Source organism: Oreochromis niloticus, linkage group LG20, assembly GCF_001858045.2.
Source record: "Oreochromis niloticus isolate F11D_XX linkage group LG20, O_niloticus_UMD_NMBU, whole genome shotgun sequence".
NCBI lineage: Eukaryota > Metazoa > Chordata > Actinopteri > Cichliformes > Cichlidae > Oreochromis > Oreochromis niloticus.
Window position 1 is genome coordinate 2579608 of NC_031984.2, and position 22308 is coordinate 2601915.

General features: G+C 40.7%; 2 protein-coding genes and 1 long non-coding RNA gene across 3 annotated transcripts in view; 2 read left to right on the plus strand and 1 right to left on the minus strand.

Moving 5' to 3' along the window:
• The window catches only part of LOC109196069 (C-type lectin lectoxin-Enh2-like), a 30481-nt gene extending 27429 nt beyond the window's left edge, over nt 1-3052 (plus strand). Inside the window, exon 3 of the mRNA XM_019349264.2 lies at nt 2824-3052. Within this exon, the coding sequence (XP_019204809.1) occupies nt 2824-2940 (117 nt within the window). The 3' untranslated portion in view covers nt 2941-3052. The remainder of the gene's footprint in view (nt 1-2823) is intronic.
• Nucleotides 3053-5348: 2296 nt separating this feature from the next.
• LOC109196087 (zinc finger BED domain-containing protein 4-like) lies at nt 5349-7753 on the minus strand. The gene is made up of 2 exons (XM_019349297.2): nt 6534-7753; nt 5349-6316 (listed from the first exon to the last, which is right to left on the minus strand). Exons 1-2 carry the CDS (start codon nt 7604-7606, stop codon nt 5665-5667), a joined length of 1725 nt encoding a protein of 574 aa, XP_019204842.1. The 5' UTR covers nt 7607-7753; the 3' UTR covers nt 5349-5664.
• Nucleotides 7754-17018: 9265 nt separating this feature from the next.
• Nucleotides 17019-19355, plus strand: LOC106098292 (uncharacterized). Its single transcript, XR_001224481.3, has 3 exons — nt 17019-17159; nt 17311-17405; nt 18479-19355. It is a non-coding gene; the product is annotated as an uncharacterized LOC106098292 (long non-coding RNA).
• Nucleotides 19356-22308: the final 2953 nt, after the last annotated feature.

The window sequence follows — 22308 nt, forward strand, 5'->3', positions numbered from 1 at the left end:
TACCAGAACGGATGACAACAGGGCAATTTGCAATACTTGCAAAGTAGATATTTCATTTAAGGGAGGAAACACTACGAATATGCAAAAGCATTTGCTCACAAAACACGCGATGAACTTAAATGAATGTCGTGTTTTTAATTCCGCTCCGGACTCGTGAATCTCAACCCAGCAGCAGCGGTAACGTTTGCACGTCCTCTCCCGTTAATGCGGCAGGTAAATAATCAACTAACAGTGCATATTATGTTAGCGCGATCTGCTTTATTGCAAAACCTGCCATTACTGTGCATTTAGGTGACCGTGATGAGAGAGACAGACAGTCTGGCTGGCGCTCGCTGGCAGTTGTCGCTGCAGTCCACCGGTAGCGTCTCTTTTCAGGGCCGAATGTCACCGAGCAGTGATTAAGTTTGTGGTCAAAGCCTTGCAGCCATTTGCCACAGCAGATGGTAAGTGAATGTGTTTAATTGTAGGCAGGGACATTACTGGATATTCTTGTGTAATTGCTACAGAATAATTTATGTTATACTTTGTTATTGCTACAGAAGAATATTTATTTTATTATTTTACATTTACAATTTTCCCCGGGGACCCTGTGACACCCCATTGAAGAGCCGTAGGCTGTGGATCTCTTAAGATCTCACTGTTGGGTTTGTAAGGCCATGTTACTCCTAAATTTCTATCTTGTTCAAAGAGAAGATATAAAACAAAGTTCTAAGCTAATCGACCTTAGTGTTCTCCTTTTTTAAAATAAGAATTGATAAGAGAATCGATAAAGAATCGAATCGTTAAACAGAATCGAAAATGGAATCGGAATCGTTAAAATCTTATCAATACCCATCCCTAGTCATAGGGTCACAAGACTGCTCCAGTGGGAAATCTCCCGTGGGGCATTCCACCGAATGCCCCTCTGAAGAGGGCCCCGCCACCGCCTCCCACCCAGAGTTGGTGTTGGACAACTCTGCGTCACCGCCGAACGCCGCACAGACAGTACATGCGTCTACTGGTTGCGAAAGCATCCCCACATACTGCCACAACAAGCTATGAAACCCCGGCCAATTGGTACCTAGAATCAGGGGATATGAAAGGCGGTTTATGGCTTCTGCCCAGGACACAGGTACTCTTCTGCAACCATCACTCCCCTGCTACATCTCACTGCAAGACAAAGTTTTCATTCATCAATCCAGTTCAGCACACCTGCTGTTCCCCCACCTCCATGCCGCCCTGTGAGCTCACTGCGTCACCCCTCCTCAGCAGCAGGCTAAAGACCACACCTCCGCCAAAGAGGGGTTTCCAAGTGAGCGTCCGGGTGAGGAGTGGATGAGTGGATTCCAACCCGAGTTCTAGTGTTCCAAAAGAGTCGGCTGGCAGGAGGACAAGCAGGCGAGGACCAGAGGAGTGAGTTGCGGGAAAAAGTGAGAATCTTTGTTACTGAGACCCAACGTCCAGAGAGGAAGGTTGCAGGTACGTGTGGAGACTTGGCATGGCTGCTTGACGCGAGAAGAGAACAAGGTAAGTACTTATCATGAACATTTCTGAGGCCTGGTTACCACCATAGGGTAGTTGACAAACTGACAAAGAACTGAAGGAGATGCTGGTCTTAAGTAATCGTCTTGTTGACTGCTGAAGATGGGGAACAAATGGAGAGGTGCAGGTGTGGAACCTGGGCTCCACCCCAAGGGGCGGATGCTGCAATGCAAAGCCAGAACAGAAAAACAGCGGTTTCTCACTCGGATTATTCCAAATGATGGAAGCTTTCATCAACATCTCTTTGGACCTTAAATTGAGAAGCCCAGTGAAAAGCTACAAAATACAGATTCAGTATTTGGAACCAACTTCATAAGTTTTATCTGTTTAATTTTTTTATGCAATAACGAGGGAACAAACATCACCTGACTGAATAATTCACATATAATAATTCACATATTCAGAAAGCGTATTAATGTAATGTAGTCCTGCAACGCAGAATTATGGTTGTACTTTTTTATTGTACTTTTTTTTGTCTTTCAAAACTAAACCTTGCTGTTTGTTTGAAATATTAATCTGACATAAAACTGAGAAAATTACCGAAATGTCGGCCTGTACACATACACGAGAAACACAAGAGTTCTCCTTTAATGATGTTTACTGTGCTCCTCCTAATGTACACAGGTACAACATAGAGCTGGTGAATAAAATGTACAATGAAATCATATTTCAACATAAAACATATTGCCATATAAAAATCATAAAATATAAACAAGTGGACAAACTGGTGTACTGGGAAACTTAGGACTTCTTATTTCTTCCTTAGCTTGATATTCACACGGCTAGACCGTCACCATGAGCAGCTTCTCTAACCTTTTTTCTAAACAGGAAGTGACCTCTGTCTTTGCCCTTAGACTAAATTAATCAATTATTTTACAGATGTCAAATTAACAGTATTCTAATCCTGTATACAAATAGGAAAATGTTAAACATGTCAAACATAAAAATCTTTAAAAATAAAATGCGTTAATGACATTAGCATTGCAAGAGCTCCACCTAATGGTGAAACACCAGCACTCAACAGCTGTTACAACAGACATAGTTATAACTGTCTTAAACTGTGCACTTATACCTCCTGTGTTCCAGTGTATTCCCTCAAACTGTCGTCTTCTGAATACTGCCTGCCTTTATTTACCAATCAAGAAATCTATAAGCTGTCCACAAACACTGGAACAATGTACAGGGTTAATTCAGTTATAGATGTGTGATCCTGCATCCTTCCAGAGCAGAGCAGAGCATAATGAGGATTTAGTAAAGGGTTTTGTCTAAATGATATTCAGAAAAGCACTTTGTGTGTTTCAGTTCAAACAGAAGCTGAAGAATAACGGTGTGAAAGGAGGCATCGAACTGAGCTGGAGGAAGCAGTCAGACGGGGAGGTCTTCCACAGGGATGAAAAGGAAACAAAGAACACAGCCTGAAATAACGAGTTTTAAATGTTGATCAGGGCGCGTGTATTGTTTTTTTTTGTTATTTTCAGCGCATTGTGTTCTGCGTCCTGATTGGCTGTAGACCATTGTCAATCAATCTCGTGCCCTGTCTCCTGTACAGTACAGAATGCGTTCAGCTTGTCAAATTTACATAAATCTTCGATCACTAGCAGTGTGACTCTGAAGTGCTGCGCTGTATGTTTGTACGTTTCTCCCTAACAAACAAGAATGTCAACCAAACGTTTTGCACCACCAAAGGCAACCACAGGTGCCTTTGGTTTCATTCTATAATACTGGCCTTATTTTTCTATGAAGGTTTGAACTTTGAGTGTTTAAACAAGAGAGAAGTGTGAAAATGTTCATGCCTGTCTGAGAAAAGTGTATAAAGTGTGTAGTGAGTTTTACAGCCTTAAAACATCTATAATAATTGTAAAAAAATAAAGTTGTCTACTTCGCAGATTTCACCTATCGCGGGTTAATTTTAGAACGCAACTCCTGCGAGGGACCACTGTACTGTTATTTTACATTTAGGGGATTGATTTTTTTTGTGTCTGTCTGGATTCATCTTTTGATATCTTTATTCTGGTAGATTGCAATCTGTGTTTATTATGACATCACTGAGACTTTAACTTTTGTTTTCCTGTGTTCTGGTTTATGTCTGTTAGTAGGAGTTTTTAGTTTCTTACAGGTATCTGTGACTGTTCCTCCCTCAGTCTCATGTCTGTGTTCATATCTCAGCGCTCCGGTGTTCTCTACTCAGGCATCTTATTAAGTGTTAGGAAATAAACAAGAGAACTAACACAGACCTGTATACTGTTTAAAATTGAAAAAAAATTAAAGTTGATTTTTTAAAAATGTTTTGTTAGTTTCACTTCCTGCTGTTTGGTTAGTCTGACTGTATTCACACTCAGCGTCTGAGTGTATAAACAGTCTTGTCGTCTTGTTGTAAAGCCCTTTTGTTTTGGATTTACTTTATCAGTGGGATTAACACTTTCTTGGATTTTACAAAAACTATTAAAAGTTGAGGAATTGCCATCCAAGTGAAAGACTAACTTCTAAAAATACGTCTGAGTGATCTGTCCACATCTTTTGTCAGGTTTATATAGTGGATTGTCATTTATGCTTAGAAATATCTACTCATATATGCTTAGTTTTATAATCAATGTCATGTTGGTAGAGGTTTGATCCTTAGTAGCCTGTGGAGACTCTGTGCCTCCCAGAGCACTCTGGCATGCACACACAACTTAAGGTCAGGAGAGAGGTTATATCTGCTCTTACTGATATATGGTATAGCAAACACGTATATCTGTTTTACTCTAAGTGCCTTTTGTTTAGATGAACTGCTGGACTTCCAGGGGTCCGTTCTTCGTACCTCGCTAAGTAAGTTAGCCGGATTTGAATGTTGACGATTTCGCGTGATCTTGGATCGTTCGGTTCTCCAAAGCTCATCTGGGACTTGCTGTCATAGCAACAGATCCGTAAGCGTAAACCTGCTCGGGAGCAGGCTTACTTTATGTAAACAGGATTAGATCGCGGCCACTCAGGTATGTCCGCTGCAGTTATATGAAAGCAAGAGCGATATTTCGCCACTGTTTTACCATAAATAAATATTAGCAATGTAACTAAAGATAATGTATTTGATTCTTTTATTGATTTCATACAGATACATACAGGTCATTTCCGAAAAAAAGGGAAATGTACTATTAATCATTCTATTACATGTAGTAGATCATGTCAGATGTAATTCATATTTTAGAGTAGTAATAGTAAATTACTACGTGCAATCAAGATGAGAGACCACGGCTATAAAAGCGAAGGTGGATTTGGGAAGTCTGTCGCAGCCATGTCCTGTCCGTTTGTACGCGAGCAAGGAAGGTGCAAGATTGATAAGGAGAGTTTACAGAATTTAGCGTATATTGCGGGATAGACGGGATCCTTTAGCTCAGCGCGACGGTGTGCTCATAGAGAGATATCGATTCTCCCGTGAGGGTATTATTTACTTTCTCTCTCTCTCTCTCTCTCTCACTCTCTCTCTCTCTCTCTATAGATATATATATATATATATATATATATATATATATATATATATTAGGGCTGTCAAATGATTAAAATTTTTAATCAGATTAATCACAGCCTAAAAATTAATTAATCATGATTAATCGCAACTCGAAATATGACCAAAATGTGTGCAAACATACGGACAGATAGCGGATTTTTACACACTTGTTAGTGTTATTTAATGCTAAGACCACGCTGAGTGGCCTGCGTTCACTCAGCGTGGTCTGACGTAGGCTGGGTGTTGTGCTGGAAGCGAATCAATCACAGCCTAAAAATTGATTAATCGCAACTCGAAATATATGTGTATATGTGTATATATGTGTAAAAATCGGGACAGATAGTGGTTTTTAACACACTTGTTTGTTTTATTTATTATTAATTGTGAGTACAAGCAGTACAAGCAGAACAGGGCTTCAAATAATTGTGAGGGATTTTTACTGAATGTTTTCCACCCGTTTAAATCTAGCACATTGTTTTATCCATATACATCTTCAAGTTCACAGAACATAGGCCTAATTCAACAGGCAAAATAGAAAAAATCTCCAATCATCCTTTTGGGTAAGGTAGATTAGTGCAAAAAAATATGAACAACAGTGAAAAGTATTGTTTAAATCACATTCAACCATAGAACAAGCTCTAAACACACGGTCCTCTGGTCTACTCATCCTTCAGCCAGTTGCTGAGACAAACCAACTTGTCCACGTTCTCTGAGTGCAGAGCAGACCTCTTCTTGTTCACAATGTGCCCTGCTACAGAGAACAGCCTCTCACAGGGCACTGTGGAGGCAGGAGTGGCCAGGTATCTGCGAGCAAGGCGGGCCAGCTGGCTGTGGGCTCCTGCATGAGCTGCCCACCACTGTAAGGGACAGTCCTCTAAGGCAGTGCAGGGCTCTGCTCTGTAGCGCTGTATGGCTCTGTCCTGCTGTACTTCCTCCTCTGACTCAGAGTCAGAGTCCATCTGCAGCAGGCTCAGCCTCTTCTTGGCTGGACCTTCTTCTGCAGTGTGTGATCTTCTAGGAGAGTCTTCATGCAGCATGCCTGCCAGTGTGGTCCACACTGCTTCTCTGTCAGTCTTGGGCACACTGCGTAGGTCTTTAAAACGTGGGTCCAGTGCAGTTGCGATCTGGAGCCATGCATAGTTGGTATGTTCCTGGCGGGAAGCAAGGTCTTCCTTAAACTTCTCTTTAAACCTCACCACATATGCAGGGTCCTCATCAGTTACTTCCATGACACGGCGCAGGTGGCAGAAGGCTGGTAGAACTACAGAGCAGGAGACGTAGGCCTCTCCTCCCAGCAGTTCAGTCACATATCTGCAGTGGAATACACACACACACACACACACACACACACAAACACAGATAAGACAGCAAATTAAAAAAAGCTTTTTAATACTAGGTAATATTAATAAAATATTTGATTTCATTTATTTTTTAAATAAGACATTTTCATAATAACAAAACTGATTTAAGATGTATGTTTGATACATTTAATCTAAACCTACAATTATGGTCACAATGACAGGCTCACCTGCAGGGCTCTAGAAGTGTCTCCAGTCTCTGGAGTTTGTCCCACTCTGGAGGCGTCAGGAGGACAAGTTTATGCTTTTGTTTATCCAGAGTCGCGGTTACTGCAGTTTGGTTGCGGATCAAGCGCTTCACCATCTCCAGCGTGGAGTTCCAGCGCGTAGGCACGTCCTGGGGCAACGGCTCCTGCTTGCGCCCCAGTGACACCTGCTCTGCGTTCAGCTCTGCTGTGTTTGCTGGGCTGTGCTTAAAATGGCCAACAATTTTGCGGCATTTGGCCAGCGCAGTGACAAAGCCACTGTCTGCGAGACTCACTGTGATGCATCTCTGTAGAATGTGCGCGGTATACGGCATGTGATTGAATGGTATGATGCGAGCCGCGGCGATCATATTGCGCGCACTGTCCGTGCCTACTGTTCTCACCTTCTCCTCAATTCTCCACCTGCGAGCAACAGTCTGGAACTGCTCTGCACAAGCCTCCGCAAAGTGCCGCTCTTCCGTTTTCATTATAGTCAGCGCAAAGGATGTCAGACCCCAGGCTTCAGTGATTAAATGCGCAGTAACTCCCAGGTAATTGTCATTACTCAATGATGTCCAGTGGTCTCCTGTCAGAGCCACGCATTCTGTGTGAACTAAAGCCTCTTCTTTTTTCTTTTTCTCCGTTTCATACAGTTCGTGGATTCGAATTGTTATTGTGCTTTTCGCTGGGGGCTTGTAGGACGCGTCCTGACATGCAACCTTTAAAACATCCGCAAAGCCCTTGTCCTCCACAATGCTTAGCGGTCTACAGTCCTTTGCTATCCATTTGGCTATATTGTCGGTCAGTTTGTCCAAAGAAGACTTACCGAGTGGCCTGCGTTCACTAAGAGTGGTCTGACGCAGGCCGGGTGAAGCTGCTGCCCCGACAAACGCGTGTTTGGCATTAAGGTGGTATTTTAAGGTCGAATTTGAACGGTGAAATTGAAACTCTTTACTACAGTGAGTGCAAATTACAACGGGTTTGTTTATTGTCCCATCTATGTTCTTCTTGTATTTAAATTCCCCATCCAGAAGGCCATCCTGTTCCTGCTTCTCCATTTTCAGTGGCGCGGTAAACAAATCAAGTGGAATTATGGGAGCGACTTATCTGCGTGTTGCGCTAAATAGTTAAATATTCTAACGTAATTAATTCCAAAATTTAATTATCGCAATTAACGCGTTAATTTCGACAGCTATAATATATATATATATATATATATATATATATATACACACTTACTGTACTGTATATACTTACTCCCGACTTACTGTGCATGCTTCAGTCACCCCTTGCATGGGAACAGGTAAAAGTGATGGAGTGTTATGTCAAACTACACACAAAAAAACCCACAATGTCAATAAATGTCACAGTACAAAAAGGGGTGTGACGAGGGGGTGCAGGACCACCACCTGTCTTTATTTGCTCTGCCCTTTTCTTGGTTGCTGTTATAAACAAACAAACAGATTATTCCAGGGTCTCTTGTCATAGACTAAAAGCAATATAAGTGATAAATATTACCATTCTGTAGAATATTCTTATATTTCACTTTTACTTGTCCCCATGTTCTAGTGGGTCCTGTTGTGGCTCTAATGTGAAAGAGGATATGATGTAATATAATATAATGTGGAATAAAATAATATCACATGATATAATGTAATATCATGGATCACTTACGAGTTTAATTTGTCAGCAACTTTCTGCCAGCCCTCTCTCCTTGCTTTTGCAGCCTTTGCAGTGTTCCCCTGCGTTTTAATTAAACTCTGAAACTCCTGATATCCCTCAATCAAGAGTTCTTGGTCTGCTGCCGTGAAATACTGTGCGCGCTCCTTCGACATCTTCGCCGACCAATCAAAGGGTTGCCGATCAATGTTTCTACTATCGATGCGTAGCCCCTTTTAAGCCACCCAGTGATCTCAGATTACTTCATCCAGCTATACTAATCGTCAACAACAGGTGTGTTCGGAGAACCGGATTAGCGAGCTCAAAGTTAGCGCGATGATTTGATCTTGGATGTGTCATTTGATCTTGGATGTAGTAAGCGAGGTACGAAGAACGGGCCCCAGACCAGCAGGTTTAGAGAAGTCGTTTATGGGGTCACACTCTGACCCCACACACACACACACACACACACACACACACTTACGCGACACACACAGACAAGGTATTCTTTGTCCACATGTATACCTATATGAAACGTCATATGTTAATGAACCTGTGCATGTTCATGTAACCACAATAAAAGGAGTGCTATGGGAAACCTGGCTGAGAGTCTGACGGAGGTCAAGTGGGTGGAACGACACTTGGCTCCAGGCAGGCCTCCCTCATGCATGAGTAACACAAAGAACTCTGCCTACTTGTGTCTTGCTTTTGCTGTGTAGTAAATTGTCTTGAACGTTCCAGCGAATAGGTTTGTAGCATAAACCTATCATCTTTCCAAAACACGTAACAATTAGGCTTCACTGTTTGGAAGAGTTAATGAGACATGATAGTGAATACAGCCCAAACCTACTTTAACAAAAGGCTGAAGATGTTTGTTGAGTCCATCTATTTCAGTTTATTAAATCCCTGCAGCCTTACAAGATCCATAAGCGTGTTTCCAAAAATGTGCACATGTACACCCCCGGAACACCAGCTGTAACTTCACTAAATCCAATTACGAATTATCAGCAAAGAGAGAGGGCCTAACAGTAATTTACAACTGTGAGCACACAGAATCAATTTTAAATTCAACGTTGAGATTTGTAGTTGCAGTTATCATATCAATATTAAGTTTGGATATAATATTTAAGTAATTATCCACACATTTTTTTTCTTCTTAATAGTAAGGATCAGTGAGCAGCAGTATGGCTTTGAGTTTTGATGGAGATGAGTAGATGAGTTTAAATATCTGGGTTCAAACATTAAAAGCAACAAACAATGTACAAGTGAGGTGAAGTTCATGCAGGGTGGTGTGGGTGGATACGAGTGTCAGGGGTGATTTGTGATAAAGTGAAAAGGAAGATTTACAAGATGATGCACCTATTTTTCAACATACACACGGCTCAAGCTGTCTTCAGCTTACCGGGAGCTGGGGGGGAGCAAACAATCGCACGAGTGCTGCTGATTGGCTGAGGAAGAATTTAGTAGTCATTGTAAACCAATCACATGACCAATTTAAGATGAAATTGCAACAAGATGCTATGTCAGCCCAAAACAACCCCGAGTCTCCATTTTTGTGTTAAAAGTGGGGACTTCAAACGATATAACAGTTTTTAAATTGTGTCGAAAGGCCATGTAAAACCAGAGTCATGATAAAAAAATATATGTGATTTTTTTCCCCTGAATAATATCATCACATTCACTGCAGGAAGAAACAGTAAAATGCAAGATGGCGTCGCGGATGGCAGCCTCGGTACTGCGCTCTCTTGCACTTCTTCTTGTTTTTGTTTATTTTCTGCGCTTTTGGTCACTCAGACCACATCACTTTCTCCAGAGATCAAGTGCTAAACATCAGGCAGTCGTCTCAAAATAGTTCGTATCCATTTTTCATAAACCCGGAAAGTTTTTCAGAGATTTGAATCGGAGGCGCAGCGGCTCTCTGTGGCTCCCGGAGGAGACGCAGACGGGGGACTCACGCAGGTGAAACTACGTCGGCGAGGATTCCGCACAACACTCCCCTCCACTCACCTCACGAAGTAACGAGTAACGAGCCTATCTAAATCCCAGTAATGAGTAACGCGTTCCTGGTTTTGGCATAATAACTAGTTACCGTGCTCGTTACCACAATAATAACGTAGTTACTGTAACGCGTTAGTCCCAACACTGGTTATGAACGACTTATATTTCTAACATTTTGTGATATAAAATGAACCATGCGACTTTTTTTATTTTCTGTGTGATGGAAGGACTTAAGACACGAGTTATTTAAACAATTCTAAATGACAGTGTGATGGCCATAGTACTTTATGTGGGCCAAATATGTTAAGGATAATGTTTATCAATGTAAAATTGCAAAGAACCTTTGGATAGAATATAACATCTTGTGAACAGTTACCTCAGAAGCTGTACTGTCAGCCCTGTGTATGTAAGGTAAAACTTTCCACAGTACTTCCACTTAAGTAAGTAACTAAACACATAAAGGCACCCTTACCAATAATTCACTGCTCCTTGAAAAAAGTAGCACAAACAGACAACTGACTCAGCAATGATGAGTAGAGCTACCCGAGGCCGAGACTCAAGCGGAAGAAAATTAAAAGTTTTGGTTTTTGTGGCTCGAAAAATTAAAGAAAGTATATTTAATAATTCAACAAGACCTACACCTTCAACACGTGTACATTCAAATGTTGGAACAGGCTCAACATTGCTGTTTGTTCAATAGTTTTTAGCCGTTCGAAAAAGTCATTTTATGGCTTTAACGTTTCCAGCTGATGAGGAGAATGACTGCATTTCAAATGTGCGTCCAAAGGTTTTAAACATCCGCTTTGTCTGTAACGACAGTATCAAACTACAGAGCATTGTTTTTACTAAAATTCAACATTTTCAGATGAACATTTGGCTGCTTTTTGTTTTTTTTTTCACTGTAACACACCCCTCAATGCCATTTTTAGGATATTCTTGGTGATCCCATTTTTTCATATTCATGCTTTTGGGAGTAAGGGGAATCTAACACGCACGTTGTTACTGTGTTTTGTACTACCAGCTGTGAGGGCTCTGCGTTTGCTTTGGGCAGTCTGTTTTTATTTTGTCTTGTGAGTGCGTGTTTTTCAAACAAGATCCTCCTCAGTTTGATTTTGTTACCACAAACTTTGTGTGAAGTTCACAACAGAGGTAAAGAGATTTAAACACACCAGTTTAAGGAGGCAGCGGTTGGACCAGCTGCACAGGACAGGTGAAGCAGAGAGTGTCGGGGGAGATGCAGCAGAAGCAGAGGGAACATTTTACAAGATGATAAATGGCAGATTTTGTTGACAAGATTAAAAGACACGTCTGTCAGAGTTCAGCAACATTACAGTTTGATTAAATAACAAGTTTTAAACTACACAGGGTTTATTTTCTCCTCTGATAGTAATCATATTAAACATGTCAAGAAAGAAAGAGTACAAAGAAAAATAGTAAATGTGTCTAATTCAACTCTTCCTGTGAACCTTATATCATCCTTTAATATGTTCGGTGTTACAAACTTGAAGAAGCAGAGAAAAGATCATCAGACATTAATCTAATCAGTTTTTCAGCCTTCATGCATATTGAAATGTTGAAATCTTCCCTGCTAGACCGAAGTGCAGCGTTTAACACCGTTGGCCATAACATTTTATTACAGCTATTATTAAATGGAGAGGCCTCTTCACACACTGAGGTTAATTATGAAGCTCCACAGGCTTCTGTGCAAAGACCAGTTCTCTTTACATTATACGTGCTTTAGAAGGCATAGCATACATTTTCACTGCTATGCAGGTGATACCCACTTTTATTGGTTAAACTGTCTTAGACACATAATGAGCTTTAATTTTCTGCTTCTTAGTTCAGATAAAACTGAGGTTATCGTAACGGGGCGTAAAAATCTTAGAAACACTGTCTAACAAGATCCTTACTCTGGACAGCATTGAGCCGCCTGCTGTAGTGAATTGACACATTATAAGTAAAATTGAAACACACAATCCCGTCGCACAACATCAACATTTATATACAAAAATAAAAATGCTTTTTACAGAAAAGAATTGTAACGTCACAATTCATCACCGATTACGTGGGTACATAGGGTAAGTCCTCATCATTATCCCATAGCGGTTCCAGTAATCTCTCAGGGCCTTGGAAGGGTGGCCATGCCCAGTCTACATCATCAATGTCGGGAGAGTTGTCGAAATACAAAAAATCTTCCTCGTTGTCAGTGTCCATAGTCCACAGTTGTGGTGGTGAGGGGGGTGAGCTCCACACTGATACTGGTGAACACTGTGCGTCTTCACTCCAATCTTCAAATGCAGGGCTCGTGGATGGCTCTTCAGAGAGTAAAGATTGCCCAGCATCCCTGATAGTACCAAGTACCAAGTATGTACCAAGTTCAGCCACTTTGATGGTTGATAGAGCAGAAGGGCTGGAAGATGCCATTTTCGTGGAGAATTTCAAGCCCAACAGATGAGAATTACCGTTCTTTTCCAAAGTTGCAGCTGCTAGAGAGACACAGTGGCCAACTCTACGGTTTTTGAAAATTGCTGCAACTCCTAACCGCCCTCTAAGATCAACCCACTTCCAGATCATGCCCCCTCCTGTTATTTAAAAAAGAACACCGCCGTCTCATTCCTTCAAACCGTTTTTAGCTCAAAAACAGAAGTATGGCCTCTGCAGCCCTGCGCCACACTGAGGAGGAGGAAAGTTCTGCGGCCGAGGGCACAATAGTACCTGACACGCCCGGTTACTATTGTCCCTTGGAGAAGCAGCAGCAAGCCGACGAGCTTGACGGTTGGGCATCTTCTTTTTTCATCGATACCGTGAAAACCGCGGTGTATCATCTAGTCAACCTAGTAATCAACAAGTACCTCACTGACGAATGCAGCGGCTGTAAGTCCGATCGCCCCCGCCAGAAACAGCACGAGTGTGTGCAAGTCTTGGAGGATGACTTTTACGCTGAAAATTATCAAAGCATCAGAAAAAGATTCCTCACCCCACGTTTCATTCTATCTATTCAACGGCTTCCGTTTGCTCGCAACATCAAAATGGACAATGTCAAAGTCCTCATGGTGGCGGAAACTCTCTTGCACGAACTGAAATCGGAAAGGAAAGTCTTTGACGCCATCGCCGAGGCATACACCAATCTGGTGGGGTTGGACATGGTGAGAATCAGACAGCTACGGTTGGTCGCAGAGTGTTACAAAGGAGGCTGTTAATGTTTTCTCTGAAAGACTGATTTTTCTTTCTAAAAACGTGTAACCTGCATTTTACCAAACAATGTATCCAACATTTAGCGCATTTTTAAAAAAAACATGTACCCACGTAATCGGTGATGAATTGTGAAGTTACAGTTCTTTTCTGTAAAAAGCATTTTTATTTTTGTATATAAATAAATGTTGATGTTGTGCGACGGGATTGTGTGTTTCAATTTTACTTATAATGTGTCAATTCACTACAGCAGGCGGCTCAATGCTGTCCAGAGTAAGGATCTTGTTAGACAGTGTTTCTAAGATTTTTACGCCCCGTTACAATAACCTCAGTTTTATCTGAACTTAGAAGCAGAAAATTAAAGCTCATTATGTGTCTAAGACATCCTGGCAGTTTAACCAATAAAAGTGGGTATCACCTGCATAGCAGTGAAAATGTACGCTATGTCTTCTAAAGCACGTATAATGTAAAGAGAACTGGTCTTTGCACAGAAGCCTGTGGAGCTTCATAATTAACCTCAGCGTGTGAAGAGGACTCTCCATTTAATAATAGCTGTAATAAAATGTTATGGCCAACGGTGTTAAACGCTGCACTTTGGTCTAGCAGGGAAGATTTCCAACTTTTCAATATGAATGAAGGTTGAAAACTGATTAGATTAATGTCTGATGATCTTTTCTCTGCTTCTTCAAGTTTGTAACACCGAACATATTAAAGGATGATATAAGGTTCACAGAAAGAGTTGAATTAAACACATTTACTATTTTTCTTTGTACTCTTTCTTTCTTGACATGTTTAATATGATTACTATCAGAGGAGAAAATAAACCCTGTGTAGTTTAAAACTTGTTATTTAATCAAACTGTAATGTTGCTGAACTCTGACAGACGTGTCTTTTAATCTTGTCAACAAAATCTGCCATTTATCATCTTGTAAAATGTTCCCTCTGCTTCTGCTGCATCTCCCCCGACACTCTCTGCTTCACCTGTCCTGTGCAGCTGGTCCAACCGCTGCCTCCTTAAACTGGTGTGTTTAAATCTCTTTACCTCTGTTGTGAACTTCACACAAAGTTTGTGGTAACAAAATCAAACTGAGGAGGATCTTGTTTGAAAAACACGCACTCACAAGACAAAATAAAAACAGACTGCCCAAAGCAAACGCAGAGCCCTCACAGCTGGTAGTACAAAACACAGTAACAACGTGCGTGTTAGATTCCCCTTACTCCCAAAAGCATGAATATGAAAAAATGGGATCACCAAGAATATCCTAAAAATGGCATTGAGGGGTGTGTTACAGTGAAAAAAAAAACAAAAAGCAGCCAAATGTTCATCTGAAAATGTTGAATTTTAGTAAAAACAATGCTCTGTAGTTTGATACTGTCGTTACAGACAAAGCGGATGTTTAAAACCTTTGGACGCACATTTGAAATGCAGTCATTCTCCTAATCAGCTGGAAACGTTAAAGCCATAAAATGACTTTTTCGAACGGCTAAAAACTATTGAACAAACAGCAATGTTGAGCCTGTTCCAACATTTGAATGTACACGTGTTGAAGGTGTAGGTCTTGTTGAATTATTAAATATACTTTCTTTAATTTTTCGAGCCACAAAAACCAAAACTTTTAATTTTCTTCCGCTTGAGTCTCGGCCTCGGGTAGCTCTACTCATCATTGCTGAGTCAGTTGTCTGTTTGTGCTACTTTTTTCAAGGAGCAGTGAATTATTGGTAAGGCTGACTTACTTAAGTGGAAGTACTGTGGAAAGTTTTACCTTACATACACAGGGCTGACAGTACAGCTTCTGAGGTAACTGTTTACAAGATGTTATATTCTATCCAAAGGTTCTTTGCAATTTTACATTGATAAACATTATCCTTAACATATTTGGCCCACATAAAGTACTATGGCCATCACACTGTCATTTAGAATTGTTTAAATAACTCGTGTCTTAAGTCCTTCCATCACACAGAAAATAAAAAAAACCCACATGGTTCATTTTATATCACAAAATGTTAGAAATATAAGTCGTTCATAACAACCTGAAAAAGTACAGGTATATTACTACTGACTACTGATCAATGTCCATTAGTACCATTCACAAAGAGAATTTGCATATTAATGATTAAGGAACTGACCTCCCAGCCCATTGTTCCTTCAGTGGGCTGGTTTCATTCATTATGCAAATGTGCTGTTTATAAAGTTGAGGAAACCTGCCGTCAGCTGAGACTGAAAAAGTCACTTAGATGAGTGACGAAACGTTTCTCCCACTGAAAACGCTACGTCCAGATGAACAGAATCAACCTTTGGGGATAACAATTTAGATCACTAGTTTATGTCACAACACAGTTCAATTGTTCCTTGCAGCGAGCCTGGATTGGACTGTACGATGATGTGAACAGCTGGAGGTGGTCGATGTCGAACACAGATTTCTACAAAAACAGTGAGGCTGAGTTTAGAAATTGGGCACCTGGACAACCAGACAATTGGAACAGCAAAGAACACTGCACTTTTATACGTGACACTGGATTTTGGGATGATGCAAGTTGTGACAGTGTCCTTCGCACACTCTGCTCTGATGTCAGAGGTGAGGATTTTAATTCATGCAGAACCCTAAAACAAAATTGTTCAAGTTCTAGACTCCCACCAGTTGTCCAGATAATGTTTTTGGATTTTACATTTAAATATGTCTTGTTCTCACTTCACTTTGGTCATTTTCCAGGACTGAATATGACATTTGTCTTCATCAACAATTCCATGACATGGATGGAGGCCCAGAGCTACTGCAGAGCTAATTATACAGACCTGGCCAGTGTGACAAACATGTCAGAGAACCAGAAGGCAAAGGAGTTGGTACCTGCAGGACAAAAGGTCTGGATCGGCCTTTTCAGAGACTCCTGGAAGTGGACGGATGGAAGTAACTCCTCATTTAGGCACTGGAATACAAATGAACCCAATGGTGCCAGTAAGGAAACTTGTACGGCAGCAAACTTTGGATCAGCTGGACGATGGGAGGACTGGAACTGTGACCGGATGACAGCATTTGTTTGCTACAGTGGTAAGTTCTGATTCATGTATCTTTTAGTTTTTGAATTTAGCTGCATGTTTTCAAATGGAGACAAGGATGCTCCCATCCACCTCTGGTCCTCACAGACTGCACTCTATTATGATGTTTTATATTACAGACAACATATGTTTTTATGACAAAGGTCAATATACATTGTACAAAAATATAAACGCAACACTTTTGTTTTTGCTGCCCACAATAAGAGGTTGCAACATCTGTGGCATTGTGCTGTTTGATCAAACTGCACATTTCCCTGAACCCTGAATCCCCTGAACGGCTACCCTGAGGTACCCCTGAGCAAGGTACCGTCCCCACACACTGCTCCCCGGGCGCCGCACTGGTGGCTGCCCACTGCTTCACTGAGTGAATGGGTTAAATGCAGAGAAGAATTTCCCCACGGGGATCAATAAAGTATACATTATTATTATTATTTCAGAGTAGCCTTTTATTGTGGGCTGTCTAAGGCACACCTGTGCAACATTCATGCTGTCTAATCAGCACCTTAACATGCCACACCTGTGAGGTGGGATGGATTATCTTAAATGCTCACTAACACAGATTTAGACAGATTTGTGAGCAATATTTGAGACTAATGGGTCTTTTGTGTTTGTAGAAAATGTTTCAGATCTTTGAGTTCAGCTCATTGAAAATGGGAGCAAAAATAAAAGTGTTGTGTTTATATTTTTGTTCAGTGTAGTTTATAAAGGTAAATTCTGAAACTGATGTTGCTTCATTTCTGACATTTGTATTTACCCTGTGAACAGTCAGGGCAGCAGCAACAACAAGGCGCTACTGTATTGTGCATCACTTATTTACCTTTACAATTAAATCCTTACATTTCTTCATTATTTACAAAGATCCTGCTTACAAGCAAGTTGTGAGACTGAGAATGGAGAAAAACAACAATCAGGATCTGAATGACCCTGCAGTGATGGCAGCCATGCTGGAACAGGTAATTATACAACTTTTTTTTAAACACACTATAGACATAGTAAGAAGTCATGATCTCAGTGCAGGGGTAAAACTAGTTGTGGCTCTCCAATGATAATGCCTGAGCTCTCTACAGTGGCAGGATACATTCATAAGTAATTAGTTTAAAGCTGCCTCATTTTTTGGCCCCACTCACCTCTTTACTGCTTTTGCCCCTCAGTTTTATCGTCACCTGATACTGAGAGTTTTCGGGGGGAGGTGTGGATAAACACTGACTATCAGTTGGTTGCTTGCTTTTGTTCAATAAAGATAAATGTATTTGAGGGGAGTTTTGTTTTACGCCACTGTGAGCCTTCACTCATCAAACCGATTTGAGTTTGAACAGTAACACATGAAAGGCAATCTTTGTTCATTAATCACCAGCAGATGTTGCTGGTGATTAATTTTTTTTCACACAACACCAGAACGACTGCCGATGTCCGTAAGCTTCGCTTGACTTCTAGCTCGCCCTACAAAAGAGGAGCAAGAATAAAGGGAGCTTCTAAGTTATTTAAAGGCTGCATGAAAATCCTCTGCAGCTTAGTGCAGAACAAACAGGTTAGTTTTTTTTTACACTGTGATGGATTTAAAATAAAGAACTGTGTGTGAGTGGTGCACAGTGGCTGTGTAATATAAAGACAGCAAAAACACTATACTGTCAGTGTCAAGGATGGAAATCAGCCAGGACAACATAAAACATCTGCTGACATCTGGTTAAAATCAGGTGTATAAATTTGCAAACAATATTATTATTGTAATACACTAATATAGCACAAGGTTCAGTTAGTTTGCACAAAAATAGCTGATAGAATTGTTATTCAAAGAGTTACTTTTTACATTCATTACTTTGAGTACATTTCAGAGACTGTTTTATCTGTTTCATTTGTTATGGAATAATAAAGGAACAGACATTATGCACAGCACTGTGTACAGTGTTAATTCAGTTATAGATGTGTGATCCTGCATCCTTCCAAAGCAAAGCAATGTGAGTAACAAGGTTTTAGTAAAGAATTTTGTCTAAATGATATTCAGAAAAACACTTTTTGTGTGTTTCAGTTCAAACAGAAGCTGAAGAATAACGGCGTAAAAGGAGACATCAAACTGAGCTGGAGGAAGCAGTCAGACGGGGAGGTCTTCCACAGCGATGAAAAGGAAACAAAGAAGAACACAGCCTGTAAAAATTAGTTTTGCAGGTTGTGTTCATGTATTGTTTGGTGTGGGTGGTTCTTTTGTTTTTGTTTGTTTTGTAGAGCACAATATAGTAATAAACGTGTTTGTGTTCTAGTTTTACTGTTATTCTGCATTTAGGAGTTTGATTTTCTCGTGTATTTCTGGATTCATGTTTTGATATCTTTATTCTGGTAGACTGTAGTAGTAAAGTTTACAGTAGTAAACTTTGATTATTAGGACATCACTCAGACTTTTAGTTTTATTTTCATGTTATGGTTATTGATGAGTTTAGTTCCTGTGTTCTGGTTTATGTCTGTTAGTAGGAGTTCTTGGTTTCTTTCATGTATCTGTGACTGTTCCTCTTGTGTCTGTGTAAATATCTCAGCACTTCGGTGTTCTCTACTCAGGCATCTTATCGAGGCCACGTCCACACTAATACGTTTTCATTTGCAAAGGCATCTTTTTCTCTCCGTTTTGGCCTTCCGTCCACACTGACACGCGTTTTTGGACTAGGAAAACGGAGCTTTTTGAAAACGCTCTCCAAAGTGGATACATTTGAAAACGGCGTTTTTGGGTCGCAGTGTGAAAAGCGAAAACGGAGGCTTTCGAAAATGAAGACGCAACTTTGTACTTTTGTGTTACTCACAGCAATAACTCCACCTAATTATCAGTCCATTTTTTAAAAAGTGCTTTTCCTTGACATTTTACTGCGATGTTTCAAAGTCGTGGCAAAATAAACATCGGACTGAAATGACGCAGGTCAAATCGTTTCACACATGCGCAGTACAGGAAGGTAGCGTTTTCAGTCGTTTCCGAACAGCTGTTCAACCACACTGAAACGACTGAAAACGATAGAGTGGACGCGTTTTCAGACGAAAATGCCGTTTTCAAATGTATCCAGATGAGTGTGGATGTAGCCTAAGTGTTAGTATTCAGTCTGTGTTACTTCTCTTGTTTATTTCCTGTTTACAATTGATTTTTTTTTTTCATGTTTCATGTTAGTTTTACTTCCTGCTGTTTGGTTAGTCTGACTGTATTCAAAATCAGCTTTACTGTCAAAAACCATGCGTACAGGTCATACACAGGAATTTGAAACTGCAAAGCTTCCACAGCCCTCAGTGTACACTAAAACAATATAGAGATAAAAAATAAAATAAAGGTCTGCCATCTTGTTGTAAAGCCCTTTTGTTTTGGATTTACTTTATCAGTGGGATTAACACTTTCTTGGATTTTGTAAAAGCTATTGAAAGTTGAGGAAAATACTTCTGAGTGATCTGTCCACATCTTTCCAAAACACGTAATAATCAGGCTTGCCTGTTTGGAAAAGTTAATAATGAGACACGACAGTGAATATTGGCCAAACCTAGTTTAACAAAGGCTTCATGCCAAGAACAAAGACTGTTTGCTTTGAGTGTTGATGGAGACGAGTAGATGAGTTTAAATATCTGGGTTCAACCATTAAAAGCAGTGAACAATGTACAAGAGAGGTGAAGAAGTTCATGCAGGGTGGTGTGGGTGGAGACGAGTGTCAGGGGTGATTTGTGATAGGGTGAAAAGGAAGATTTACAAGATGATAGTGTCATTTATAGTGGAGTGCACCCTGCACCACATAACCCCAAAGCCCAAATCAGGTCAGCGAGCAGTCTGGCCTAACTTTCCTCCTACTAACTTTACTACTGTCAATCACATACCGACAGGTGGTCCAGGTGTGGACATTTGTCGACATTTATCATGTGATGGAGCCATTGCAGGGGGGCATGTTGGTATGTTGGGTCAATGTTCCAAAAAGCGGGTGAGTGGGCATCCCAGGATGTAATAGATCAGGGTGTTGACCGCCCACTTGACACTGAAGCACTCCTCTACAGTGCTGTAGCGTGACTCGTGCTCTGATGTACAGTACTGGGGGGGTACCCTTTTGTCACATGACAGCTGACCCAAAATTTTTCTGTCAGGTCCATTACGTGCTGAATTTCATTTGTACTGGAGCTTGGCCCTTCCTCCCAGTTTTATTTGTGTAGGTCCAGGACCCCATGTGGCTTCCTGCCAAACAGGAAATTTAAAAAACGCAGTGAAAAAAACTGAGGATCTCTTCACTGGTTCCAGTCATGTTCGTCATCATCATTGATCAATAAAAGTCTTATTCAGATGCTCCACCATACCATCAGTCTGTGGGTGATACGCTTTGGTCCAAATAGACTTTATACCCAGTAATTCAAGCAACTTAAATGAGTCCAGACACTTTTCTTTCCAAGCTCCTTAGACTACGATGACCTGGATGACTGAGAACCTTCACAGACATAACCCAGTAATTCAAAAAGCTGTGGGTGACATGAACGATGTGCTCTGGTCCATCAGACTCTTGTTCAGGATTCTGATACAGGAATTATGTGTGCGGGCTGTTGTAGAAGCTCCTGTTATGGTTCTTGAGTTTCATAAGTTGGCTGCTTTGTTTTCTGAGTTGCTAAGCAGACCAGCACTTTTTTTAAGTTTGAGCTGTTCCAGTGGACACGTACCAAAAAAGGTGTTCAACACTTGCAAACATCTTAAGATCTTTTATCTCCAGAAATTCATATCCAAACTGAGAATGACTTTAATTATCAGTCAACTGTCCAGTTACTTCTAAGTAATGGGGGAATATGACTAAAACAGCTGTAGTTCCTAAACAGTTCAATACTTTTGTTAAACTCCTCGAATTAAAGGCACATCCTGATTTTTTTTATTAAAAATCCACTGCAGATGACATTGTCCAAAAACTAGTGTAGAATGTGGCAGATCCACTCAGTTTAAACTGTGCATGTGTGTGACACTATGGAGGGACTGGATTGAGACAGTCTCCTTCCTCGTCTGTAACTACTACCCAGCGTCAGTACCACGACGCCTTCAAGTGTTACTGCTGCACAATACTACAACAAGCGCTCCCTCTTGTGGACAGTAGTAATAATTACACTTTATGTTTGACTGAAGGCAGGAGACGTGTCATTAATTGCAGGGCCGTGCAGAAACGTTTAAAGGGGCGGGTGCTCAAAGTTAAAAAGGGGCACATTGAACCAGGCTGAATAACAACAACACACATTCATCAAGAATCTAATATGGGCAACAAGGCAAAGCAAACGTAGCCGATGTTTTACCTGATGGGTACAATGTTGCTGTTGAGGGGTTGCTGCTGCTCCTGCTGCTGATAGTGCTGGAGGGCAGGGCTGTGTTGATCTGAGACTGTAGACATTAAAACGTCCATAGGAGAGATGGTAGCTGATTAAACAAGTATCATGAGATAATAACAAAATGCAAAGATTGGTGACAGCGCTTGGAACCATAAGGCAACAAAAAACTGAGAAATAATTTAGGCTCTGCCTGTGAATCACTCTTTGCTTCTCTTCTTCCTTCCATCCCATCATTTCATATATCACTCTCCACTTGCTGTCTATCTGAGAACAAGGCACAACTTGCTATTGCAATAAACTATAATTTAATTATCCACACCTAACAACTCTTGCATTTAATCTATAATAAAATGATGACAGAAAAATGTTATAGCACTGCCTTTAGTAGCCTCACACAGCTCCTACTGTTTCCTCCTCATGTCCTTACCAGGCATGTCTGGACAATGTTATATCATGAGTAATTTTTTTTTTTTTAAATCCATATACATAAAACACACACATGCATGCACACACACACACACGCACGCATGCACACACAGTGACATTTTAGACCTT